Source organism: Geotrypetes seraphini, chromosome 1, assembly GCF_902459505.1.
Source record: "Geotrypetes seraphini chromosome 1, aGeoSer1.1, whole genome shotgun sequence".
Classification (NCBI taxonomy): Eukaryota; Metazoa; Chordata; class Amphibia; order Gymnophiona; family Dermophiidae; genus Geotrypetes; species Geotrypetes seraphini.
Window position 1 is genome coordinate 254893050 of NC_047084.1, and position 26913 is coordinate 254919962.

Below are 26913 nucleotides of genomic sequence, written 5' to 3' on the forward strand. Positions count from 1 at the left end.
TAAAATCTAATGCAAAAAAAATGCAGGGTCATGTATCTGGGTTGTAAAATCTCAAGGGAGCAGTATAGCATAGGGGATTAAGTACTTCAGTGCATGAAAGACAGGCAAGACTTGTGGGTGATCATATCTGATAACCTAAAGGTGGCCAATCAAATAGAAAAAAATGACAGAAAAGGCCAAGGGATGCTTGGGTGTATGAGGGGAGAAAAGGCCAGCAAGAATAAGGAAACAATATTGCAAGTTTCAAGTTTTATTAAAATTTGATATAATTGCCTATCAAAGAATTTCTAAGCGAATTACAAGTATAATAAAATACGGGTAAAAGCAATACAAATATATCAATTACAGAACAAGTACATGAAATGACATTCCCTGGAGGAAAAATGCAAAAAAACCATGAGGGAAGAAAGGGAAAAACTACAATAATTACAGAAAAGGAAAACATATAAGGTTAACACAATTGGGTGGGGGAAATGAAGAAAGTTGAAGGGAGCAAGAAAAAAAAAAGTTGATTTTGAGGTAGAAAAAGGAAAACCGAAAAGAAAAAAGTAAATAACAGGGAATATTAAAAATTTAAAAGACAATGGGCTCCTTTTACTAAGGTGCGTTAGCAGTTTTAGCACGCACTAAGCGCGCACTACAATACCGCATGCGCTAAACGCTAACACCTCCATAGAGCTTGCGTTAGTATTTTTCGTTTAGCGCATGCGCTAAAAACGCTAGTGCAACTTATTAAAAGGAGTCCTATATTTGGTTTAAGGATGGAAAGCATCTTTAAATAGGAAGCTTTTTAGTTTACCTTTAAAATGAGACCTCATTTAGAATACTGTGTACAATTCTGAAGACTATACAGTACTCCCCCGATATGCTGAAAAACCGTGAATATGGTTTTTAGCGGGGGAGATAGGAGAAGGCACCCGGAGAAGCAGGAGAGAGCAGCCGGAGTGCCGGCGAGTGAAGGAAATCACTCGCGTTATGCTCCACCCGCCTCTTCTTGCATTAAAGTCGGGCCTCACCAATCAGAAGCTGCTTTGACACGCAGCTCCTGATTGGTGAGGCCCGACTTTAGTGCAGGAAGAGGTGGCTCGAGTATATCGCGAGTGATTTCCTTCACTCCAGCTGCTCTCTCCTGCCGCTGCGGCTGTGCTCTCCTGCCCGGTCATTCGCAGTCGGAAAATTTGCGAATGACTGGGACCATGAACAGCGAACCGCGAATGACTGGTGGAACACTGTACCTTCATAAAGATAAAAACAGGATTGTGTGAGAGCAACTACTAAAATGGTCAGTGATCTTCATAAAGCCTATGAGCATAGACTTAAGATCTCAATATGCTTATTTTGGAAGAAAGGAGAGAGGGGGGATATAATAGACATATATATACCTCCATGGCATAAATGCACAGGAAGTGAGCCTCTTTCAGTTGAAAGAAAGCTTTCAACAAGGGGACATAGGATGAAGAATTTAAGAAAACACTTTTTCACAGAAAGGGTGGTGAATGAATGGAATGGACTCCCAATGGAGGTGGTGGAGACAAAGAGTGTATTCTGAACTAAAAAAAAGCACAAGACAAGCACAGAGGAACTTTAAGGGAAAGGAAGGGATAGGAGATTTCAAGTTCACCTTATGATATACTGCAATTTAAAATAGCATATCTATGTGATTTACCAAGTAAATCATTGTTTATTTATTCAGTTTTCTATACCATTCTCCCAGGAGAGCTCAGAACGGTTTATATGACTTTATTCAGGTACTCAAGCATTTTTCCCTGTCTGTCCCAGTGGGCTCACAATGAGGGGATTAAGTGACTTGCCCAAGGTCACAAACAGCAGCATAGGTTTGAACCCACAACCCCAGGGTGCTGAGACTATAGCTTTAACCACTGCACCACACTCTGCCCTCATTAAAGGGGAAGTGCAAACAATACAGTGTGGATTAAAAAAATTAACTAGAAAAAAAGAATCAATTTCCTTAAAAAAATAAAAATGAGAAACGGATAGAAAGGGAACATGAAACAGGCTGCTGCCAATAAATAGGGAAAATGAATGCCTTTAAATTTCTGAAAAGGTTTGGCCTTAAAGGAAAGTGGAACATTGTTCCTTAGTGTGCTCTACAGTGCTGAAACAGAAATTCCTTATATAGTCAAGATGAATATGATAGTGATAAGGCACAAGAAGAAAATAATGATGGAGGGAACGCCAAGGGGCACAGATAAAGAAAAGACAGGCAAGAAACAGTGGTAGCCCAGAGTTTAGTACATGATGGACTGCAGCCAAGTATCTAAAAAGAATTCTGGATCCTATAGGAAGCCAGTGCTCATATATGAAAAGAGGGGAAACATGACCATACCTTCTTTTACCAAATAAAGGCTTAATATCTGTATTTTGCATCAGCTGTAACCTCCTGATTTGGACAACTGGTAGATGTTATAAAGAGAATTGCAATAATCCAGTTTGCATATGACCACAGAAAGAAAAGAGATCCTAAGGGAGAAATATGAATGGGCAGACTGGATAGGCCATGTCATTTTCTCTGTTAAATACTGTAAGTATACATTTAGTTTTAGGGGGGGATGTAATTTTACATAAGGGTGTCTATAAATATTTTTTAAATACACATCTACTTTATCAAGGTAACATAAGCACGTAGATATCTTCATGAAGTAGGATCCCAGAACTAGCCCCAGTAGTGAACAAGGCAGTGTAACTATATATGCATACTTTGTGTGTGTACTTTTGTGTTATTTTCTAATCCCATCCAACACACCCTGCGCACACTGCGATTTGAGTGAAAGTAAATTTCAGACTGTCAATTTACCAGAGTAAACAACTTTATTACCCGCTCTCCTAAAGATTATGGGAACCATTAGAGAGGTCTATTACCACAGTAAGATCATCAATAATGAGCTGCTGCTCTGTAACTTGAAGCCTCAAGAATTCAAGTTCTTGTTCTTCTTGCGTTGTACTGAGGTCATTCAAGGAAGTGTGTCGCTTCAAAGAACTCTGCGTGGATAACTTTTCTCTCTGAAGTAAAATTTAAAAAATTATTTATATATAAAAATCTAATCATTTGTACCACCTAAATTCACATTTCCTGCACTGAAAAGGCACTTTAGATTTGAGCATGAAAGCTTACTGCTTTTATAATTGTGGCTAGAGACACTCCCCATACGCACTAGGATATTGAGAGCACTAGGCTGGGGAATATGATGCATCAATGCAGCAAGCTTGGCAGGTCTGCAGGCATGAATGAATGTCGCCTCGATCCAGTAGATCTTCAGAAGTCAGTTGATCCTTAATACCTTGCTTAAGATTGAATATATCCCTTAAATATAATTATTAAAAAATAAGGGACCAATATTCAGCTAGCAGCAATCAGAGTTTTGCTGACCGCTCCGGGCACTTTACTTGGAGATTCAATGCCAGGTCACATCCAGGCTCTGGCACCAAATTTTCAGTTATACAGAGTCGGTGAAAACATAGCTAGTTAAGTGTGATATTCAGCACTTAACTGGCTATACAGAACTACATAAACACAGGACTAAGTTTAAGGTGGAGCAGTGGCCTAATGGTTACAGCAGTTGCCTCAGCAACCTGAGGTTGCGAGTTCAATTCCTACTGCAGTTCCATGTGACTCTGGGCAAGTCACTTAACACTTCATTGCCCCAGGTACAAAATAAATACCTGTCTAAAATATGCATACTGAGGAGAGTGTGGCATCGGGGTTAGAGCTTCCTCAACCTCAGCATCCAGAGGTTGTGGGTTTAAACCCTGCGGTGCTCTTTTTGACCCTGGGCAAGTCACTTAACCCTCCACTGCCCCAGGTACATTAGATAGATTATGAGCCTAATGCAGGGGTAGGCAACTCCGGTCCTCGAGAGCCGGAGCCAGGTCAGATTTTCAGGATATCCACAATGAATATGTATGAGATGGATTTGCATGCACTGCCTCCTTGAGATGCAAATCTATCTCATGCATATTTATTGTGGATATCCTAAAACCTGACCTGGCTCCGGCTCTCGAAGACCGGAATTGCCTACCCCTGGCCTAGTGGGACAGATAAGGAAATGCTTGAAGTATTTGTATGTAAACCGCTTTGAGTGTGGCTGTATAGCTACAAAAAGGCGGTATACAAGTCCCAATCCCTTTCCCTTTGACTGTGTAAACCACAAAGAAAAAGGGGTATATCAAGTCCTATCCCATCCCCCTAATGCAGTTATCTTGGCCAGATAAAGTGCTGAAAATTGGCACTTAAGCTTCACCAACTAAGTGCAGACTTTGCCCCTACAATAGCCAATTTCAGCTTGGGTGCTACCTGGGCATTTTCAGCAGCACTATCTGATTATATGCTGCTAAAAACAATTGGATAATCCCACGGAAAGGCGATTTAACGGTCAGGGGCGTCTCCTGGATGTTTAAATCATTTTGAATATCGGGCTCTAACTTTCTAACTTCAAAACCTAAAGTGCCTCTTTAAAGCAGCTTTTCAACAGACCTGACACAAAGGGCTCCTTTTACAGGTGCGCTAGGGTTTTTAGCGCACATACCAGATTAGCATGCACTAAAGCGCACGCTAGCCAAAAAATTACCACCTGCTTAAAAGGAGGTGGTAGCGGCTAGCGTGCGCGCTAAAACCGCTGGCGCACCTTTGTAAAAGGAGCCCAAAGTTCAACAGAATAGAAAGGATCCATTAAATACAAAGCAAACTACTTTTTCTAGTACAGTGGGCAGCACATTACAAGAGTTGCTCGAGACGGAATATTGTTCTTACTGTATGCGATAAAAGGCAGGGCATGGATTTCTAAGTTTTATATTTTTTATTGGCTGAAGTATTGGATCAGAAACATGATGGCAGATAAAAGCCAAATGGCCCATCCAGTCTGCCCGTCCGCAGTAACCATTATCTCTTTCTCTCTCTAAGAGATCCCACGTGTCTATCCCACACTTTCTTGAAATAAGCCAAAAGGTAGTTTGCTCTGTTTTACAGGGACCTTTAACCAGCAAATCTGTACACATAAATTAAGGTACACTGATTCAAGTTCATGCTAGTATTCTATAAAGGCATCTTGCACACAGATACCTTTAATGGAATCGGCATTCAGTATGCAGAATCAGCACTAAGTTATAGAATTGCCCTCTTAGCCATGTACGTTGCTTAGTTACCGCCACTGACTATTTTAGAAATCTGACAGTTGTAAAATGGTTGCTCCTGCCTTACAAAACCGGTGCATTAAGAACATAAGAATTGCTGCTGCAGGGTCAGACCAATGGTCCATCGTGCCCATCAGCCGCTCACGTGGCGGCCCCCAGGTCAAAGACCAGTGCTCTAAATGAGTCCAGCCTGCGAATGTTCCAGTTAAGCAGGAACTTGTCTAACTTGGTCTTGAAACCCTGGAGGGTGTTTTCCCCTACAACAGACTCTGGAAGAGCGTTTCAGCTCTCCACCACTCTCTGGGTGAAGAAGAACTTCCTTATGTTCTCTTTACCTTGGAGAGGGTGAACAATCTGTCTTTATCTGCTAAGTCTATTCCCTTCAGTATTTTGAATGTTTCGATCATTTCCCCTCTCAGTCTCTTCTTTTCAAGGGAGAAGAGGCCCAGTTTCTCCAATGTCTCACTGTATGGCAACTCTTCCAGCCCCTTAACCATTTTATTCGCTCTTCTCTGGACCCTTTCAAGTAGTACCGTTTCCTTCTTCATGTATAGCAACCAGTGCTGGACACAGTACTCCAGGTGAGGGCACATCATGGCCCGGTACAGCGGCATGATAACCTTCTCCGATCTGTTCGTGATCCCCTTCTTAATCATTCCTAGCATTCTGTTCACCCTTTTTGCCGCCGTCGCACATTGCGCATTCATACGTACATTCCTTAATGTATTTTAGAAAAAGCTTTAAAATCTGCAGATCCTTTTCTATAATACTACAAGGATTTGACACATCCTGACCTTCTGTCAAAAATGGGATTCTAAATATACGACTGAGAAATTTTGAATATACTTAGTAACACAGTAAATGATGGTAGATAAAGACCCATACGGTCCATCTAGTCTGCCTAACAAAGTGGCCAGAGCCGCACCCACCCGCTGCACAGGTCCCAGTCACCCACATTACTGTGGGGTTCATTTTCAAAAAAGACAGATGTCAAAAAGACAGCTTAAACCGGCACGTGGATATCGTACTAGTCAAAACTTCCAAGTGGTCATTTTTGAAACTGACTTTTTAGATGTCATTCTGGTCATTTTGTCTTGAGTCTAAATCATTATGGGGGCATGTTTTGGGCGGGCTTAGCCCTTGGGACACTTTACAGCGATAATTAAACATTTTACAAAATGTCCAGGATACAACTTGGGTAATTTTCCGATTTGGGCATTTTTTTAGTTTTGCTATTATTTAGTTTATTTGCAGATGATTTGAATTATATATTGTATGATGATGGGCTAGACCTATTTTTAAAATGAATAAGGCCAAAAAGGTACCCAAACTGACCAGGTATGAAAATATGGCCCCCGAACACTCCCCCAGTGGTCACAGACCATCTTCCCATCCCAACCCCCCAATATCTGCAAGAGACAGTAAATATCTGCTCTATGACAGCTGCAGATACTATGACCAGTCCTAGAAGGTCTCTGGAGTAACTGGGCTACAGAGAAGGGGACCAAGTCCGAATGCCACCCTAACTAGTACATTTGTGATGGAAAGTGTGAGCCCACCAAAATCCCACTGTACTATCATACAGGTGTCACCTACATGCATAAGGGCTACTAGGGTGGTAGACAGGTGGGTACAGTAGGTTTGAGGGAGTTTGGGAGGGCTCACCATATAATACATTGGGGATATGGCGAGATGTGTACCTGCCACCCTTAATGTGAAGTTCACAGAAGTGCCTTCTAGGGTACCCCACTATTTTGCTGGCATATCTGTGTGACCATTCCATCTGACCCCTCCTACATGCAAATGGCTCATTTTGGATGATTTTAATTTGGACATTTTTTTTTCAATAATGGTAAAACAAATTAGACATCTAGCCGGGTCATTTAAAAAAAAAAAAGAGAGAGACATCTTGTGGGTTCACAATGAACATTTTCTCAACAACATCCTATCGAAAATGTCCCTCCATTGATTTAAAGCTTTTTTTTTAAATGCATGAAGGAATGTGCATGTGTATGAACCGGTTTAGCAGGCGATAAGTACTGGTGTCTAAATTGGAACTCAATGCTATTCTATAATGGACACTCGTCTTTGAGTGCCCATTATAGAACAGCATTGAACAAAGAATTTTTTCAGTGCCAATTTTTTAACACCATTTACTGAATCTAGCCCTAAATGTCAGTTCATCTGGATTCAAAAGTTCATTAAAAGATGTTTTTTATTTTCATTTGGAATCTCAATAAGATTTTTCTGGATACCCAGTCTTATGAAATACGCTATGTCAAAATTTACGAATATGTAAGTGACAGCAGTAAGATCATCAAAAGTCCGTATATCCGAAGTAACATACAGCACTAATTGTTCATACGGATGATAACATGTATCGGACCCAACACGGTCCGTGTTTCAGACTCTTATGCCTTCAACAGGGGCCCTGATTATAAGTGAAATTCAACACCAAGCAATTAGAGTAACATAATACAGGAATACTGAAAAATGTGGCTTATGATGAAAATAATAACCAACTAAGTTGGAATGCGAGTAGTAACTCTACTGGTGACACTGAGATTTTGCAGTGTTAGTATTTATTTAGTTTTAAAATTTCTATACCACTAAAAATCTCAGTGATTTCCAAAATAACATGCATAAAAATACACAAAATCATCTTATATATTTGGCTCCTTTTACTAAGGTGCATTAGGACCTTAACGCGCGGAATAGTGCATGCTAAATTGCCACGCGCGTTAGACCTTAACGTCAGAGAAAGGGTGGGACCGCCGGAAGAGGAAGTAGCATAGCGCAGGGCTCAGAGAAGGGGCAGGACCGCCGGCAGAGGAAGCAGCTGGGCTCACTGGCATCCGGAAACAAGGTAGACAGCTTCTCCATGCGGGAGGGGGAGGGGGGAAGGCTGTGGGGGTGCGAGCGGTCCTTCGGGTGGGGGTACGAGCGGTCCTTCGGGTGGGGGTACAAGCGGTCCTTCGGGGTGGGGGGTGCGAGCGGTCCTGCGGGGGGGGGGGGTTGAATCGGACGTCGGGGGGGCATCAGACTTTCAGGGTGGGGACAGGACTTCAAGGGTGAGAGGAGAGTCGGGGCGGCCAGAGGAGAGTCGGGGCGGGCGAAAGGAGAGTCAGGGGCGGCCAGAGGAGAGTCGGGCAGCGACGGGAGAGTCGGGGCGGCATGCGCGGTATACGGGTGTGCGCAGTATATAAAAATCTCTCTACATAAATTAGTTTCCCGCGCGCTATACCCGTGTGCACGTTTTACACGGGTGCGCAGTATATGAGTGAAAATACGGTACTATTTTAAGGCATATTACCACAAACAGAATTTGCCATGCCACATCATCACAGAATTAGATCATTTTGGCATGAAGATTCTACTTGTATACAGCTTTAACTGTATACAAGTTAGATCCCCATCCTCCCCTCCCCCCATTTTATTTACCATTTCAGCATTTTCCCTTGAAAGATTTTTATACTTTTCTTCCATCCTCTGTATAGCCTGAAGCATGTCGTCATTCTTTCTGGACATCCTATTATTTTTTTCTAAAAGAGGTTTCAACTGGACTTCTGTTTCTCGGACACGTTTCAGCTGAAAAAGAAGTTCATTTCATGCCATAAGTTATTGTGTTCTACCGTAATTTAAAGGGGGAAAAAATGTGCATGTACCTCTTTTTTTATTACAAATCTTGCTTATCACAGATGGAAGCTCTGTCTCCCAAATGAGTAAAATGGCAATTCAATACACTAGGTAATCACATTTATGCAGTTTACTTAGATAGTCACTCAGAGCTCACACACTAATTTTTTTTAATGGCTGTGCACTAATGTCAACATTAGCATATTGCCATTAATACATATACCTCATATGCATATACAGTGGTTTCTCAACCTAGTTTCTCAGGACACACGTAGGCAGTCAAGTTTCTAGGACTTCCGCAATGAATATGCATGAGATAAGTTTGCACACAATGAAGGCAGTACAGTACACCCTGAAATTCGCAGAGGTTCCGTTCTAGGAGCGGATTGGAGGCAGGAGAGGGCAGCTGGGGAGGCAGTGGCGGGTGCTGAAAATCAGGTGCAGGATCATTCTTAGTATTTTCCGACCGCCTCTTCCGGGAACTAAAGTCGGGCTACACCCATCAGGAGCTGCTTTGACACGCTATCTGGTATGTCAATGCAGCTCCTGATGGGTGTAGCCTGACTTTAGTACCAGGAAGAGACGGTTGGAAAATACTGCAAAAGACTGAGTCCACGATGCGCGAATTCACGGGAGTATACTGTATTTTAAAATATCTCATGAAAATCTATTCATTGTGGAAACCCTGACATCCAGATTGGCCAAGTGTCAGTGGCGCAGCGAGCATGGGAGGCGCCTGTGTCAGTGACGCCGCACTGGCCCTCCTTTCTGCCCCCCTTCCCGTTCCTTCCATGCAAACACTCCTCCCGCTACTTGTGCGCCCCCATGCCACACTCGCACCCTCCCTTCCCCGCCCCCGTACATCTTTAAATCTTTGCCAGAGCGAGAAGCTTCTCCAGCCTGCTGCTCGTGCTGACATTGGCTTTCCCTCTGACGTCACTTCCTAGCCCCACAACCCGGAAATGATTTCAGAGTGAGCCAGAATGGCGCGAGCAGCAAGCCAGAGTTGTTGCTCATGCTGGCAAGATTTTAAAGAGGTACGGGGGCGGGGAAGGTAGGGCATGAGCATGGAGAGGGCAGAGAGATGCCGGCATCCCCACCCCTGGGGTGATTCGCCCCCCCCTTAATATGCCACGCCTAGTGTGTCCCGACAACTGGGTTGAGAATACCTAGTCTAAAATGACATGTACATGCATATGAGTACAGCACTGCATATGTCTAGTAGCACTATAGAATTTACTAGTAATATGAGTGCACATACGTAAATGCCAATATTCTGCCTAAGTGCCACTCTGCAAATATCTGTTTAACTTACACAGCACCTATTTGCAAGAGTGGCTCCCATTTACTTGAGTACTCTTAAGTTACGCACATCTCTTCCACGTTTAGGTACCCCACTTACACCAGCTCTATGGCTCCTGCTCATCCTGGGACTCAGCCGTGCTGAATGTGGACCCGATTTTGAACGGCGTTTGAATAATCATCAAGTGACACTGACTGAGTCAGATTAAGTACAGGAATCTTAGTGGTCACATGTTTTTGATCCCTTTAAAATATCTTTAGACTGGGAGGGTTGGTTATTTAGGGGCCATATGCGTGCCATGATGGTTCCCCTTTACAATCATGGTCCAATTATCTTCGGATATGGCCGTGATGAAGGTGTACTGAGCATATCACATTCAAATAATTAAAATTACTTTATAAAATAATTTATTAGAAATCTGGAACTATTGATTACAATAATTATATAGGGCATTGCAGTGAGTTATTTATGATATGAATGTCAGGCATAGCGTTGTTTCCCATCAGTAGTAATAATACATATGCTAATGTTGACATTAGTGCACAGCCATTACAAAAATTAGTGTGTGAGCCCTGAGTCCAGCACCGTCATCAGACTCGCCAGTCTGTAGATTCCTGGATCACCTCGAGAACCCTTTTTAAAAGCTAGTGTTTCACTGGTCACTCTCCAAATACAGTATATGAGAAAATCTTTGGAAACCTAAGGCATTTTGTACTTCCGATACTCTTATGGAATATTTATCATTTTGACAAGAGCGTGTGTTGGGAGCTGTGCTCCAAGAAATGAGTGTAATGCCAATTTGGATAATTCTGGGATGGCCAGATCCACAAGAAACTAAACTAAACTAAACTAAACCTTAAGTTTATATACCGCATCATCTCCACGGATGTTGTGGAGCTCGGCACGGTTTACACGAACTTAAAATATAGGAAGAGAAGGAAAAAAAAGGTTTACATGAACTTATACATAGAAGAGAAGAGTAACCAAAACCTTAGGCAGGTTGCCTATATGTTTTGACTTAGACGAAGTCAAAACAGGTCTACTTGCCAAAAAAGGGGCCGCTGAGTTGCTTTATTATTCAGGTGTTTCATTATCCACATGCTTATAAATTCCATCTTACTCTCTTGCTCAGAGAGATATCTACTGAACTATTTCTATTACCAGGTGCAGCATTTCTCATTGTTTCCTATCATGTTTTCTACCTGAAACTATAAATCACATCAGCTGTGCTTACTGTGAGTTATGGGTCTGAGTATATTTCGTCCTTTTAATACTGTTGTTTTTAATTCTGTTTTTATTTCTGTTCTTACCCTTATTTTTATTGCTTAATATTTTGATAAGCATTTAATCAAATTTACAATAAACTTGGAAACTTGGATTTAATCAGAATACAGTAAACAGATTCTCCACAGAGGCCTAATATAGACTTATTGATTCAATCTCAGGATATGGTGACATTCTCAACTGCTCAGTTTTAGTCTTAGGAGCTAAGAACATAAGAAAAACCCAGATGTGGATTCCTGTGGCTTCATTTTAGGCTCTATTTCTGCAGTTTTGTGCTGATATTTTATATGGGCCCTCTCACACTAAGCAACATGCTATAAGATTAACCTCTAATTTGGCGCAGCAATTCTTGTGAATTCAGCTAACATTTTTCAATCTATGGCACATACAAAATAATAAAGATCATTCCATGTTGACCCATACATGCATCTCACAGAAAATTAGCGAACAAGTCTAAGAGCCAAGAGCTAAATTGGCTTATGTGGCTCAGCAAATGCGGAAATTCATTGTAAGTGCTCAGACGTGGCTCAGCATTAAATTTCTGGGTTTAACATCGGCAATAGTCAGCAAAGTGCTGATCACCTCATGCTGAATATCAGGCCCAATATATTTAGATGGAAGTTTATAAAAATTGTTAGAATGCCCTTATATTCAAATTCTATGCAGTAATGAAGTAAACTTATGCTATTAGTGAAGCCACCTAGCCAGGGTCAGCTCAAGGGACTGTGGCATCTTAAGCCAACTTTTGAATCAGTGCCCCGCCACCAATAATCCAGTAGTTTCCCCTATATTTCGATCTAAGAATTCTTCCCTACCCTTCCCCATTTTTTCTTCATGTGTCTTCCCTCCCCCTTCCTTTCTAATATGATAATGTAGTTCATCCCCTTACCCATCTGTATCTTATTTGATGTTGTTACGTATGTTATTATAATTTAGTAAGACGTTCTAAGTTATTTTTACCCTATTTTTTAAATTGTACACTGCTCAGTTATACAATGAGTGGTATATCAAAACCGAAATAAACTTGGAAACTTCTCCTCGCTATGCTGGTGATAAAGAATACCAAATTCCTGAATCCCAAATAGGCATCTCTCCTTCCTTGCTCACAGAGGGGACTGGGATTTTGGCACCCCGGACAAGGGCCTCACCTGGTCCATAGGTTGAGCCAGCCCTGCACCTAGCTGCTTACACTCCAAGTAGTTGAATCATAGAGAAAGCATAGGAAGTACCAATTCTTCATTCTTAACAGTGTGAAGCATCCAAACTGGTTATGATTCACATGCAAACTACTATTTCATGCATGTTTAGTACAAAAACTTTTACAAAATCACGTCTTTAAAGAAAACTTCAAAAATTGTTCAAGTTCACCACACATCTTATTTACTGAACATCAAAAACGAGGTAGAATCTTCTTTATTATGACCGGAATAGCCATCCAGATGATTACGTGTAACTGGAAGAGTTACGACAGACTAAATTACACATTTTGGTGGGCAAATATTTGTTCCATGTATAAATATGAGAGAATGAATGCGGAGTGTTTGGGGGTCTAATATGACATTAAATAAGGTGTGGAGCCCATTGACTGCATATGTTGAACTGCAATGAATGTCAGGTATCTCCCTTTTTACAGATTCCTTACACATCTGGGGGTGAGGGGTGGGGGGGAGGGGAAGGTATTTGGGTTTGCTAAAGACATTTATCTATAATATTGTAATAATATATACATGTGCAGTGTAATAGTTATGTGAGGAAGGGAAGGAGAAAAGGATTGGTAAAGTATTAATTTTGTGTATTATAAGTGTGTTATGTATAATGCTCATGTTTAATATATTTGTATTGCACTGTCAAAATTTGAAAATCAATAAAGAATTTTTTTTAAAAACCCCCGAGGTAGAAGCATCAGACTTTAGATTGGAATGGGATCATGGGGCCTCTTATAGCTCTTGCTATTGCAGTACCCAGTAGATGCCAGATTTGCCTAAAACTGCCTAATCTCGGTGGCACATTCACTACCAAAACGCTCAGATGAGTATCCTGCTGAGCAGATATAGTAAAATCGTTCCAACGCTTTCTACCTTTTCATTTGCAATTAGCAATGTTACTAAGTATTTTCTTTTTTTTTTTACCAGTTCATTTCTTTCATCAGCTAAAAGGGTGTTTCTGTCTTCCAGCTTTCGTATCACACCGTTCAATTCAGCAATTTTTAGCTGAAATCTGCGTAGGTCTCGCTCATCCACATGCTGCTCCTTCAATAATAATAAAAAAAAATCTCAAGTCAAAAGATACAAATAAAGCATTCAGACGAACTTCTGGAAAGCATGAGAAATGTGAATAGCAGCATACGTATTGGCCATTAAATTCACTCAGATCTCAAATCAGGAAAGCAGTGGCAGTTCCTGAGCTAATCTAAAGCTGAAAAGAATTTAACAAAGTTGAACTACAAAGAAATATTTCCCCATTGATGTTTTGCACAATATAGCTTTCAAAATAGCGATGGGCTAAAAATCAACAATTGTAAACCGCACTAATTCAAGTTTGGATTTGCTTTTCCAATCCTGTGCTTAAGATGACCTACAATTCAGGTACAGTGGACAGGTCCCTGCCTTAGAAAAGGCTCACATTCTATACTGATAACCTCGATCTCAAAAAAAAAAATAATAATTTTTAAAAAATAGACCACAAGAAATTAAGAAATACATGACATCCGATGTCTATGTGCAGACATGTAAAGGTAAAAGCACTTTTGTTGGCACTTACAGTATACTTAAATGCACATATTTACCTACACAATTTTATAATAGCCATTCTTAGAAAACGCATGATAAAATGATCACCTCTACATTTATGTGTGAAAACACATTAGTAAATTGGTTTCCTGATGAGGTATCCTTAATTTGGCTCTCATAAAAACCTGTAAAACCATAAAACCCTTTTTGATATAGCCTCCAATCCTTAACCCTACTCCTCTGCGTCCCAACCCAGCCAGCTAATTAACCATTCCCTTAACTGTATCCATGACATCCTGTTTGTCTGTCTTGGCTGTTTAGATTGTAAGCGCTTTTGAGCAGGGACTGTTTTCTTCTTTGTGACTCTGTACAGCACTGCGTACTTCTGGTAACGCTATAGAAATACTTAATAGTAAGGCCTCAACTGCAAAACAGAAGGAGCCTTACAATTTTCAATTATATCCAAAAGCGGCTGCTCCATGAGCACTTCAAAGTATTTCAAAACTAAAAAAATTGGCAATAAATAGTTTCTCTAAGAAAGGGAAAGGGCCCTTTTAACTAAAGTGGGGTAAAATCTGGGTTTAACAGACAGTAAGTGGGATTTTACTACTTACTCATATGTTAACTAACTTTTAATATGTCACCTGTGCCATAGAAGTAGTTCTACAAGGTTTCACAAAATAGAATCACTGATTATAACTGGTTATAACGAAAAAAAAAAAATTGACCTAAACAGATGCAAGCAAGGTCAATGATTAGATTTGTTTATAGGAGTAATTTTGAAGCTATAATTGAGAACTTGGATTGAAAGCCAGTTTGGAAGAGGTTCACTCCATGTGGAAGAGATTCATTCCATGTGGCTGACATATTCTAACTTACTATACTCAGGGAAGAGAAATACAGTGGTACCTCGGTTTACGAGTGCACCGGTTTGCGAGTGTTTTGCAAGACGAGCAAAACATTTGCAAAATCGGTGCCTCGGAAACCGAGCATGGCTCGATTTACGAGCACCCCCCCCCCCCCGCCATGATCCGACCCCCCCCCCCGACACGATTGGGCACCTCCCCGTCACGATCTGACCCCCCCCCCCCCCCGACACGATTGGGCACCCCCTGACACGATCCGACATCCCCCCCGACACAATTGGGCACCCCCCCGCCCCTTCTTACCCTCATCTGGGCACTCTTGAAGATCGGCCTACTCGTCTGCTGGGCCTTGAGCATGCACAGATGCATGCTCAAGGCAGGCAGGCAGGCAGAAGCCGGAGGTGTCAGGTGCAAGTGTAGCGATTTGCTCCATACAACGCTGGGAGCATCGATTTTCTCTGTAAAACGCCATGAGCAGCGATTTCCTCTGTGCAATGCCGGAAGCAGCAATTTCCTGTGACATAAATTTGGGGAGGGGAGCCAGGGAACAAAAAACCGCGAATACGGACGGGGAAGTGTATATCTAAGTCTACTGGAGAAGGACAGATATTTCAGAGAGATTCTGTAGTCTCACCAGGGTTCCCATTAGCTCAGTGATATCTCCGACCCCAGCTGGAAGTTCCTTCTTGGGGCTGCCATGATGTCGCTCTGCTTCCTTTACCTGGACAAGCTGCTCATCCAGCGCCTCCTTCTGGAGCAGCAGCTTCTGTGCGTAGCCTGCCTGCACGCCAAGCTCTTTTTCCAAAGCCAGGATCATGCGGTCTTTACCTCTAATCTCCTCCATCTGTTAGGACAAGACAGACAACACAAAAAGGATTACAAGTGTTCCAACAAACCAGAGCAGGGTTAGCAAAATGAGAATTTTAAACTGTAGTTTATGGTTTTTATTTATATTCCGTTTTATACAAAGCGAGTTCTGAAAAACCATACATAGTAAAAAAAAAAATAAAAAACCCCACACAAAATCCACACATTACAAATACACATACATACAAGCAAAGTCTTGTCTTAACTGCCTTGTCCTACATAAAATACACATAAAAAAACAAACCACCCCCACCCTCACATACAGTACTTACTCCCATGCCACAAGTACCCACCCCTGTCTCTTTATATCATTTATATCCAAGTTCGCTTTTAATCCAAGTTCTCAATTGTGGTACTGTAAAGACTGAACATTGGCATCACAGAACTGGACCACCCTGCTGAACTATTTTCCATGGAACTGCTCTCGTTACTAAGCTTTCAATCTGCATAACTTTGCTTCTGAACCAAATCTGCAAACAAGCCCCACTTTACTTCACTGTGGCACAGCTCGATCCTGAAAAGGGTAAACATACAACGGGGTAATAGAGGTGAAGTATAACTAAATTAGGTGGCAATGAACAACAACGCTAGGTCAAGTTGATCTTTGGTATTTTTGGAATGTCACCCTGTAACACACATACCATAATTAAAAAGTCAAAGTTTTCTCCTTCCACTTTTTCTCAGTTTTCATCAAGAAAAGTCACCAAAAAGTCTAAACGCTTACCTTTTTCTCTTCATTTTGGTCTGCATGCTGTATTAATTATATTGTTTGCTGTATTAATTATACTGCTTACTGACAAAACAAGCAACCTGTTCATTTTGGGGTTTTTGTGGGGGAAGGGGTTGTTTTGTTTTTTAGTTTATCAGGGATTTTTTTTTTTTTAACTGAAACAAGTGCAACTTTCATTGGCTAAAAGCATTGTTCCTACTGTAAAATGTGTTAATGTCTTTTTTTTTAGCTCTTATCACATACTTTTCATATCATCTCACAACAATAAATTTCTATTTATTATGACAGGGGTTGCCATTCAGCTTATTTTAAGGAATTAGAAAAACTGAGATAGACTGAACTATACCTTTTGGTGGGAGTCTATATGTCATATTTTTAAGATAGAACGAAGTATGGCTATACATAAGGGACATTATAAGAAGTTTCTGAAGATTTAGGAGCCATTGACAAAATTTTGCATAGAGTGATTAGTGATTATGCCCTTTGGTCATACAAGTCAAGGGTGGGTTGGAATGTATTTTTCAATTTGAGTGTATTTTTTGAATGTAATTGGAGGGGGAGGTGATATCTATTTGTCATAAATTATAATTGTAAATGCATTTAAGTGCTTTTATAGAGTTAAATGATTGTATTATATCCTGCACTTAATCATGGCTTTAAAATGAATAAAAAAATTAAAAAAAAGTGTTAATGTGTTATTGATAAATTAACAGATGTTCCAATGATGAAATCTACTTTTCAGTCCTTATGGCTAAACTCCAAGATTCAAATAGGCAGTGCTGGGATCTTATGGAAGAATTGGATGCAGGCAGGTATTCGATGATGTTATGTTTAATGGGAAACTGCTTGATTTTTCATGACTGTAACAATCATTTGGTATTTTAAAGTCTCAAAATTATAGGTGGTTGCCGTTGAAGCAGGCCATTCAGAGCGGGTTTCCTGATTGGAAAAACTTAAACTCTTATTATAGCGTGCAGATTTTATGCTTCCAGACAGAATTATTAGGACATCAGGCCACCCAGTGGTATAAATTAATTTCTGAATTTTTGAATAAGAAACCAAAAAATAGTCTTAGAGATATTTGGAGCAACGAGATAAAACAGTATATTTCTGCATCTCGATGGCCACGAATTTGGACTTGGAGGTTGAAATGTACAGCATCAGCATCTATGAGACAAACTTGGTTTTTCTTGTTGCATAGGATTTTTTGGACCCCAGTTTGTTTGCAAAAGTTAGACAGTTCTAAATCTAATAGATGCTGGCACTGTCATATTGATATAGGGACTTTAGATCATTTGTTGTATTATTATCCATTGATACTTAATTTTTGGAAGTCGATATAGGGACAAATTAATGCTGTACTTGGGTCATCGATACCACTAACTTATGAAGCTATAATTTGTGGTACTTTATTACATGTTAAACCTTCTTTAGATAGTTATAAAAGCCAATTTTTCTTAATAATGACGGGAATAGCCATTCAAATGATAATACGCAATTGGAAATGTTATGATCGACTTAATTATACTTTCTGTTGGGCAAACGTGTTCTAGTTATAAATATGAAAGAATGAACGCTGAAATTTTAGGTTATAGTAAAGTATTTAACATGGTGTGGAGCCCATTGGCATCATTTATTGAGTCACAATAGATGTCATGTACCTTTTCTTTTTTATCTGACCTCCTTACACATCCAGGGTGGGAGGGAAAGTGGTGGGAAAAGTATTATTGTTTGTTATTCCTATTTTATTTATTGTATGGAAATTATAAATGTATATCTACTTTTATTAGTTAAGGGGGAGGGGGAGAAAATAAGTGTTTTTCGAATTATTTGCTTATTTAAAGTTCATTTCTTGATTTGTTTATGTTTAAATTCATTGTGTTGCACTATTTATATTTTAAAATTAATAAAGATTTACAAAAAAAAAGTGTTAATTTCTCTAGACAGGCAAAGATATTTAAAAGTCAAATTATTCATGATATTAGCCATTTAATAAGACCATAAGAATAGCCTTACTGGATCAGACCAATGGTCCATCAAGCCTAGTAGCCCGTTCTCACGGTGGCCAATCCAGGTCACTAGTACCTGGCCAAAACCCAAGGAGTAGCAACATTCCATGCTACCAATCCAAGACATGCAGTGGCTTCCCCCATGGCTTTCTCAATAACAGACTATAGACTTTTCCTCCAGGAAATTGTCCAACCCTTTCTTAAAACCAGCTATGCTATCTGCTCTTACCACATCCTCTGGCAATGCGTTCTAGAGCTTAACTATTCTCCGAGTGAAAATTTTTTCCTCCAATTGGTTTTAAAAGTATTTCCCTGTAACTTCATAGAGTGTCCCCCTAGTCATTGTAATTTTTGACAGAGTGAAAAATCGATCCACTTGTACCCGTTCTACTCCACTCTGTAGTACATTATTATAAATGACAGGAAAGATAGGGAATATAGGATTTCTGGGTAGATCGAGATTAAAAATAAAGATTAAAAATAAAATAAAAACATTAAAGAAAGGATTGTTATTAAGAGAAGAATTCTCCTAAACCAATGAAAACACTAGGTAAGTCTGACGTCACAGTGAGGTTTTGAATAAGTAAGCTGGAAATAACGCTGCGCCATCTTGTCCAGAGCAAACAGCAGGCTTGATGATGGAGCTAATTGTAGAAAGGTAAAAAAAGTTAAATTTGTATTAAATATGTATTAACTAACTATAGGAACTAGTCAATAAATATTTGACAATGATGATATAGAGTGGAATATAGTAATTCTGTATTCCTCTCATTCAGGGGACAGCCTTGATGCAGCCAGAAAGGCGAAACATGTCAGCAGAACTTCATTGAAAGATAAGTGCCTGCTTTACAAGCAATTTTACAGAAAAAAAGTCTTTAAAGTCTTTAAAAAGTCTTTAAAAAATAAAAAATACAAAATGATATTTATTTAAAAATTAAATTAAAATGAAGCAAAGAAAGGATTAATAACGATTAGAAGCAGTATCTTTAAGAAATAATGAGAGATTACTGTGCTCGACTCTGCAGATCCTTGAAAGTGAATGGAGTGAATGAAGTGGTTAACATATAGTATGATTGCACGATTGTGTGAAGGTATCTAAAGAAAGCCCTATCTGTACTTATGTACTCCTGAATCAGTATGCAGTGACAGAGAGATGGTACAAGCACAGCTACAAGCTTATTTTCTGATACAATGGATACCAACAAAACTCCTCTAAAAGAAACAGAGAATGCTCAAACATGGGCAAAATGGCCAGCCCATCTAATACATTACAGAGATGGCTGAGGATCAACCATTTGGGCATTCCAACTTTACTTTTGTTACGAGATACTCAGCTTTTCTTCTGTACCAGCACATATCAGATACAGTCACCATGCCTAATCAGTGTTGCAATGCAATATTCCACATTAGGAATTGCTTTCAGACCATTTTGGAAAGTAAAGCATGCACTACTACCTCCTAAAATGAAATACTGTAAATCCTTCGAAGTGCAAGATACATCACAACAAACTTCAGTCCTGCTGGGTTTCAACAGCTACACAACAGGGTTTGCTTTACAACGGAATCGCTACCTAAATTATCAGTTATCATGTAATTAGAAGCAGACAACATAGTAAATAAATAGAGAGCAATGATCTCATGCTACAGGCTCTGTTCCAAGACAAAATCACTCTACACTGCAATGCTTTTAGTATACTTTGCAGAATTAACTATCCTATGAAGGGGCCAGTTTAGTAAACTACGTGTTAAGACATCTAGGCTGAACCTTAGCACAGCTCCTTAGCTCTTAGCACACAAACCCCCTTTTACAAAAACGTAATGTGGATTTTAGCGCCGGCCATGGTAGTAACAGCTCCGATGCTCACTATGAGCATCAGAGCTGTTACTGCCTCGGCTGGCACTGAAAACCGCGCTAGTTTTATAAAAGGGGGGAGGGGGGAATATGACAACCAAATAAAATGCAAACGGTGCATAAACAAAGTGTGGAAAAACAGGACAGTGCCCCAATTATCATGTACACAGAGGCATGCACAACGAGTAGAAGAAGCCAAAAAATGTTTACAAAGATGAGGAATGTGAGATTTTTCGAATAACACACACATATACTGTATAAGGGCTGTACATCAATTAAAAATTTTAATGACGTGATCACATAAAGTGCCCCTCACATTTCCTATGATTTTATCTTTTTAATCATTCCTGGTTCTGCTTCCCTATGCTCTGAACTCTATTTCCAGGGCCTCCTGTCTATTCGCTCTCTCTTTTTTTTCCTCTACTTCCTGCTCTATATCCATCTTTCACAATCAACTTTCTGTCTAGTTTCTGTTTCTTCTCTTCCCTTCCCCACCATTCATTTGAGCACTATCATCCCTCTCCCCTTTCCCTTCCCATCACTCCGTGATCACCATTTCTCTCCTTTCTTCCCCTGTCACCATCTCCCTTGTTTTATCCATCCCCTGTTTCCAGCATCTGGCCATCGCAAACATCGCCCCCCCCCCCCCCCTACCAGTCTGCACCTCTTTCTCCCAGCAAATCTTCCCATACTCCTGAACACTCTCCTTCTCCCCCATCCACCCTCGGGATTTATGATCTTTCTCTCTCATTTGACAGATCTTCATGTACTCCTGAATTCTACCCCCTCCCCTCCAAGCAGTCTGTTATCTCTCTCATTCTCTTCCTCCCTCCCCCTGCCCCTTGGTACAGTATCGCTTGCCTCCTACTCCTCCCTCACCCCCACCACCCCCATGGTCCAGTATGTCGCTGGAATCCCTTCCTCCCCCTGACCTTTCATATGCTGCTAGCAGTGCCAGCAATTAATGCAGAGCATTGCTAGCAGCTAGCCGACTCCAGAATCTCTATCTGATGTAACTTCTTGTTTCTGTGTAGCTGGGACTCACTAGAGAAGTGATAACTGGAGCAGAGCTAGCGAAATGCAACCAATGTAGGCACCTAACTTTAGGTAGACTATACTACATGCAAAATATCTGTCCTATTAAAAAAAAATAAAGATGAAAAAGTCCCCCACCGCCTGCCCGCCGCAACGACCCCTGTCAAATGTGGTCTCCCTGAACCACTGTCTCCTCAAACGCAAAAAAATGGCATCAGGGATGCCACGTCCTCTTGCCACCGGACACCCCCCCCCTTCACCCTGCAGCAGCAATATTGCAGGAGAGATGCACACTCCCTCCTGCCACCAGAGGTCCCCTGCTGTTCCCTGCCCCAAACCTCCCCCTGAACCTCCGATGTACCTCTTTAAAACGTTGGAAGCAGGAAGCCCACAGAGGCTCCCGCTTCAGCCGCCACTGTCAGTTCTAAATAACACACCTTCCCCTCCCCAGTGCCTAAGGCCCCCGATTGGCTTGACCAATTGCCTTGCGAGTTTGTGGTTGTCCTTCTAAATGAGGCCATCCTTTGACTTTGCACAATTTTTTCTGGCCAAAAAAAACTTTCAAACTCGCAAGAAGTTGGTTTAGAAATTAGGGAAACCAATTTATTTTTTTCAATTTGTAGAAAACCCAGATAAACATATTTGTTTTACAAGAGAGAATTGCCCATCTGAGAAAGTTTTTTTTAATAACAAATGAGGAGAGAGTTTCCATTGCTAGATTATATAGGGTGTTGCAGAAATCTACTGAGTCAACTGTGCATATACATATATCCTTAGAAGTGGGAACATGATCTTCGATTTATTGGCTGAGAATCTTACTGGTTGCCTCTATGGTCTAAATCACAGGTGTCAAAGTCGGTCCTCGAGGGCCGGAATCCAGTCGGGTTTTCAGGATTTCCCCAATGAATATGCATGAGATCTATGTGCATGCACTGCTTTCAATGCATATTCATTGGGGAAATCCTGAAAACCCGACTGGATTACGGCCCTCGAGGAGGGACTTTGACACCCCTGGTCTAAATAGTTAAGGCCGCCTTTTATGAAGCTGCTTTAAGCGGTGGTATTAGCTCCGACGCTCATAGGAAGTCTATGAGTGTTGGAGCTTTTATCACCTTGGCCGGAGATAAAAAAAAGCCTAACGCGGCTTCATAAAAGGGGGAGATAATGCTCAATTTTAAAGTCTCTCTTGAATATTCAAATTAAGTTATTAATGAAAGCTTATATTATGCCACAGAAAATGGCAAAATAGGATTCTAAAATTCAATTTTATGGTGGAGGCAATGTGATCAAGTAGAGACATTTACACATGAGGTAGACTTGTCCCTATATTCAACATTTTTAGAGACAAGCCCTTGAAATTCTCAACAACCTACGAGGGTTGTTTGAAATGTTGTATGAAAACATGGTCTGTGACTATTTCCATAGCTGGTTCACCGATATGGAATGTTCTTTGAGGCTGTTTAACAACAAGATGTTTTTCAAAAAAAATTGTTGAAGACCCCATTTATTTGTCAAAGCCTTTTATTAAACTCTTTCAGGGTTGCAGATAGATGTTTTCTAGGATTGAAATGAGGTCTTAAGAACATCCATACTGGGACAGAATGAAGGTCCAAGAAGCCCAGTATCCTGTTTCCAATAATGGCCAACCAAGGTCCCAAGTACTTAGCAAGATCTAAGTACAGTATAATTTGAGTTCAAAACAAAAATGCATTGGCAATCCACTTGGATATCATACTTGATATGTTTTGTAATAATGTGTTTCTTTGCAGATAAAGCCCAGTCCTAAATTTCAAGCATCTGGTGGATTGGCCCGATATATGCTTTTGTTGTGTCTGTTTGTATTACTTTAATTATTTTATGAGTTGAATATCAAAAGGATAAGATATTAATGGTGTGAAAATTACCACAGATTATCAGAACACAGAAATGTGGAAAATGTGTCAGCACAATCACAAATCACTATCTATCCTGGGAGACCCAAATGACTGCAAAGTAGGAATGGGCTGAAAGCAACAAACTTTGCCTGAATCCAAGCAATATAGAGAACAAAACAGAAGGGGACTGTCAAAGAGTAAGGAGTTATCTTCCTCTAAAGCAGGGGTAGGGAACTCTGGTCCTCGAGAGCCGTATTCCAGTCGGGTTTTCAGGATTTCCCCAATGAATATGCATGAGATCTGCGTGAGCTTAGTATAAAACAGCGAGTCTCAGCTTTCTTAGAAAGGATTTAGTATGAAACCCAAAATATAGCTCAAGATCTGCTCGGCTGATTTCCAGTTATTGAAATTCAATGTGAAAAAAGACACATGTAGATACTTTCAGATAAAGAGAATCGAGGAATGAAAGACCTTTGAAAGCAAAATGATAAAAGATTTTGACACCCATCAGACAGGACTTAACAAAGATCTTGGTTTTCTATGGCATTACAAACCATAACATTATAGGCTCCTTTTAGGAAGCCGCGTTAGTGGTTTAACGCACATTAATAGCGTGCGCTAAAATGCCGGCCACGCTAGACGCTAACGCCAGCATTGAGCTGGCGTTAGTTCTAGCTGCATAGCGCGGGTTTAGCATGCGCTAAAAAGCTGCGTGCGCTAAAACCACTAACGCGGCTTCATAAAAGGAGCCCTATATTGCTTTGTCACCCTCTTATCACCCACCCATCTCCCCCTGTTTCTCACCTTGCCTACCCCCTCCCTCTCCCATTGGAATGCTTTTATGTTTCACTTACTCGTATATTCTGATATTTGTCAACATTTGCTTATTTCTGATCTGAAAAAGGACTACCTTCGAAAACTAATCAAAAAATGCATTAAGTTAGTTTAATAAAAAAGGTATCAACTTATTTCACTGATGTCTTATTTCTCTATATAATCCCTTTTTAATCAGCTTCCCTATGCTTCAGAGGTGCAGTAAAGTCCTCACAATACCAGGATGATACATGAGCAAAACAAACCTTACATAGGCTATGACAAACTGAATTTATCATGTCTTGATGTGCTACAAGTGCGCCCTCTAGTGAGGTACTCTATATTTCCTATCCTACAGTCTTATCTTATGGTACTAAAGAAGCCTGCAAGGAAACACAGAGGAAAAAGAATTGATTTTAGTGTTAATTAATTTCTGTTCCAGACATTCACTTAAAAAATTCTGAGGCAGGTGTAGCAAGGTCCATCATATACTTACAGTCCAACTCCCAGTTTTGTATCTACAAAACCTGCTCCGAGCCCAGTAAATGCAGCCATGAAAAGAACGGTTTTCTTGCGCTTACGAGGGGTGTTCGAAATTTATCTACCTCAATAGTAAAGAAGAGAGTTTTCAAAAAAAAAATTTTCAATATAGTCCCCTGATAGCTCCATATTCTTCATCCACTTTTCCTGAAATGACAAACCCCTTTGAAAAGAATTCTTCTGTCTGACCTTCAAACCATGACGTCACAGCTCCCTTGACATCTTCGTCATCTCCACTGTCCATGGAGAGATATCTTCAAAACTCGGAACAGGAAGTAATCCAAGGGAGCCAGGTCAGGACTGTAGGGTGGATGGTTCAGCTGCTGAAATGCATATTCTCGGATGGCAGCCTGTGATTGTCGTGACACGTACACTGTCACATTGTCGTGAAGCAGTAACACGTCTGCTGTGGGTTTTTCTTCTCTTTTCTCCTTGTGCTGGCGTAACTCTCCCCGGTTATGGCTGTCTTGTGTGGCATGAACTCCAGAAGCAAAAGTCCTTCATCATCTCAGAAGACAGCTGTCATGGCTTTGCCTGCAGAATTTTCTGTCTGGCATGCCCCCTAGTCCTAGTGTTCTTGGAAAGAGTAAACAAATGATTCACCTTTACCCTTTCCACTTCACTCAGAATTTTATAGAACTGAATATTTTCTTGGTTAATGTTCGCATACAGCTATACAGCACAGTGCGGGCTGGGACATGTAGTCCGCTCAGTCTTGGGCTAGCAGCCCCTGCTGTATGGAGGTGGAGTGGTGGCATTAGAGCAGGGGTAGGGAACGCCGGTCCCCGAGAGCCGCATTCCTAGTCGGGTTTTCAGGATTTCCCCAATGAATATGCATTGAAAGCAGTGCATGCAAATAGATCTCATGCATATTCATTGGGGAAATCCTGAAAACCCGACTGGAATACAGCTCTCGAGGACCAGAGTTCCCTATCCCTGCTTTAGAGGAAGATAACTCCTTACTTTTTGACAGTCCCCCTTCTGTTTTGTTCTCTATATTGCTTGGATTCAGGCAAAGTTTGTTGCTTTCAGCCCATTCCTACTTTGCAGTCATTTGGGTCTCCCAGGATAGATTCTTGTTGAATACAATCCCTAGGATTCTCAGTTCTGTTTCCAGTTTCAAGGCTAGATTCTCAAAACTTGCCACGCCCTTAACAATGGTCACTAAACTAGTTCCAGCCGGTTGATTTGCCGGACGATTATCAGAACAGCCTTTTCTGAGCTTCCTAGCAGTCTCTAACTCTGCCATGCAAATGTAATGCAACGAGGTCATTAATATTAAAATACAATGTTTCTCCTTTCGTTCACTTACCAGTCTGCGGATATCTCGCTCGCATTCTCGCTTTATTCTGTTCACTTCGTCTTGGTGGGACTGGTAGGCAGCACGTAAGTCAGCGGCTTTTGTTTTGTCGGCCTGCATGATATTACCCAAGGTTTCCTCCACCTGCCGCTTGCTGGACTTCAGCTCGAGGATCTCCTGCTGCAGCTTGATGCGCTCCCCATCAAACGCTTTCCGTGCTTCCTCCCTGGCTTCGTTTAAGAGGGCTGTTTTGACTTTATCAGCTGCACCATCCCGAAGCACGTTGAGCATGGATTGCAGGCGCTGAAGTTCGCTGTCCTTAATCTTTACCATGCGGGCCACTTCCTGTTCGTGTTGCCGGATTAGGCCTTCCCTCACGGCCTGCAGTTCCTTCATCTTCTCCTCGTGCAGCTTTGCTTTCAGCTCCGAGATGTACGCTGTGTGTCTGTGCTGCTCCTGCTCCCTCTCTTGCTTAACGTCCTGGAGTCTCTCCCTCAGCTTACTCACCTGGAACATAAAACACCACAGATTAATATAAAAGCAGTCAAGAGAGACTCATTCACATTTATTTCTAAGAGGTTGATATTGAAAGAAACTAGTTGCCTGAATATAGCACATTAAGTAGGGACTTGCTTTCAGCTGAACCTTGAAATCTAAGATTTCAGCTATAAATGCACCTGTATTTAGACCTGCAGTCCACTTTCTTTGCTTTAGGAATCCCAAGTTAGGTGTTCAGTGTTGTAAAGCAAAAAGCTCCTACCCCCTGATATTCAGCCGGTGGCAGTGAGCATTTGCTGCCCCCTAGCTGGCATTATTCTCAGATATTCAGTGTCGGGCCCTATTCAGCCTTCTGCATTGAATATCTGCTTATTGTATTAAGCCAGCTAACACATAGCTAGCTAAATCAATATTCAGTCCCTCACCGCA

The 26913-nt window shown here is 40.9% G+C and overlaps 1 protein-coding gene across 12 annotated transcripts in view; it reads right to left on the minus strand.

Annotated features, from left to right (window-relative positions):
* The window catches only part of JAKMIP1 (janus kinase and microtubule interacting protein 1), a 341711-nt gene that overhangs the window by 118226 nt on the left and 196572 nt on the right, over positions 1 to 26913 (minus strand). For 10 of the 12 annotated variants that reach the window (XM_033949576.1, XM_033949539.1, XM_033949560.1 and 7 more), the window contains 5 exons: positions 25999 to 26493; positions 15601 to 15810; positions 13501 to 13620; positions 8590 to 8736; positions 2881 to 3021 (listed from right to left, as the gene is read on the minus strand). In XM_033949576.1, the coding sequence (XP_033805467.1) occupies positions 2881 to 3021; positions 8590 to 8736; positions 13501 to 13620; positions 15601 to 15810; positions 25999 to 26493 (1113 nt within the window). The remainder of the gene's footprint in view (positions 1 to 2880; positions 3022 to 8589; positions 8737 to 13500; positions 13621 to 15600; positions 15811 to 25998; positions 26494 to 26913) is intronic. The other 2 variants (XM_033949625.1, XM_033949596.1) reach the window with 2 other exon arrangements.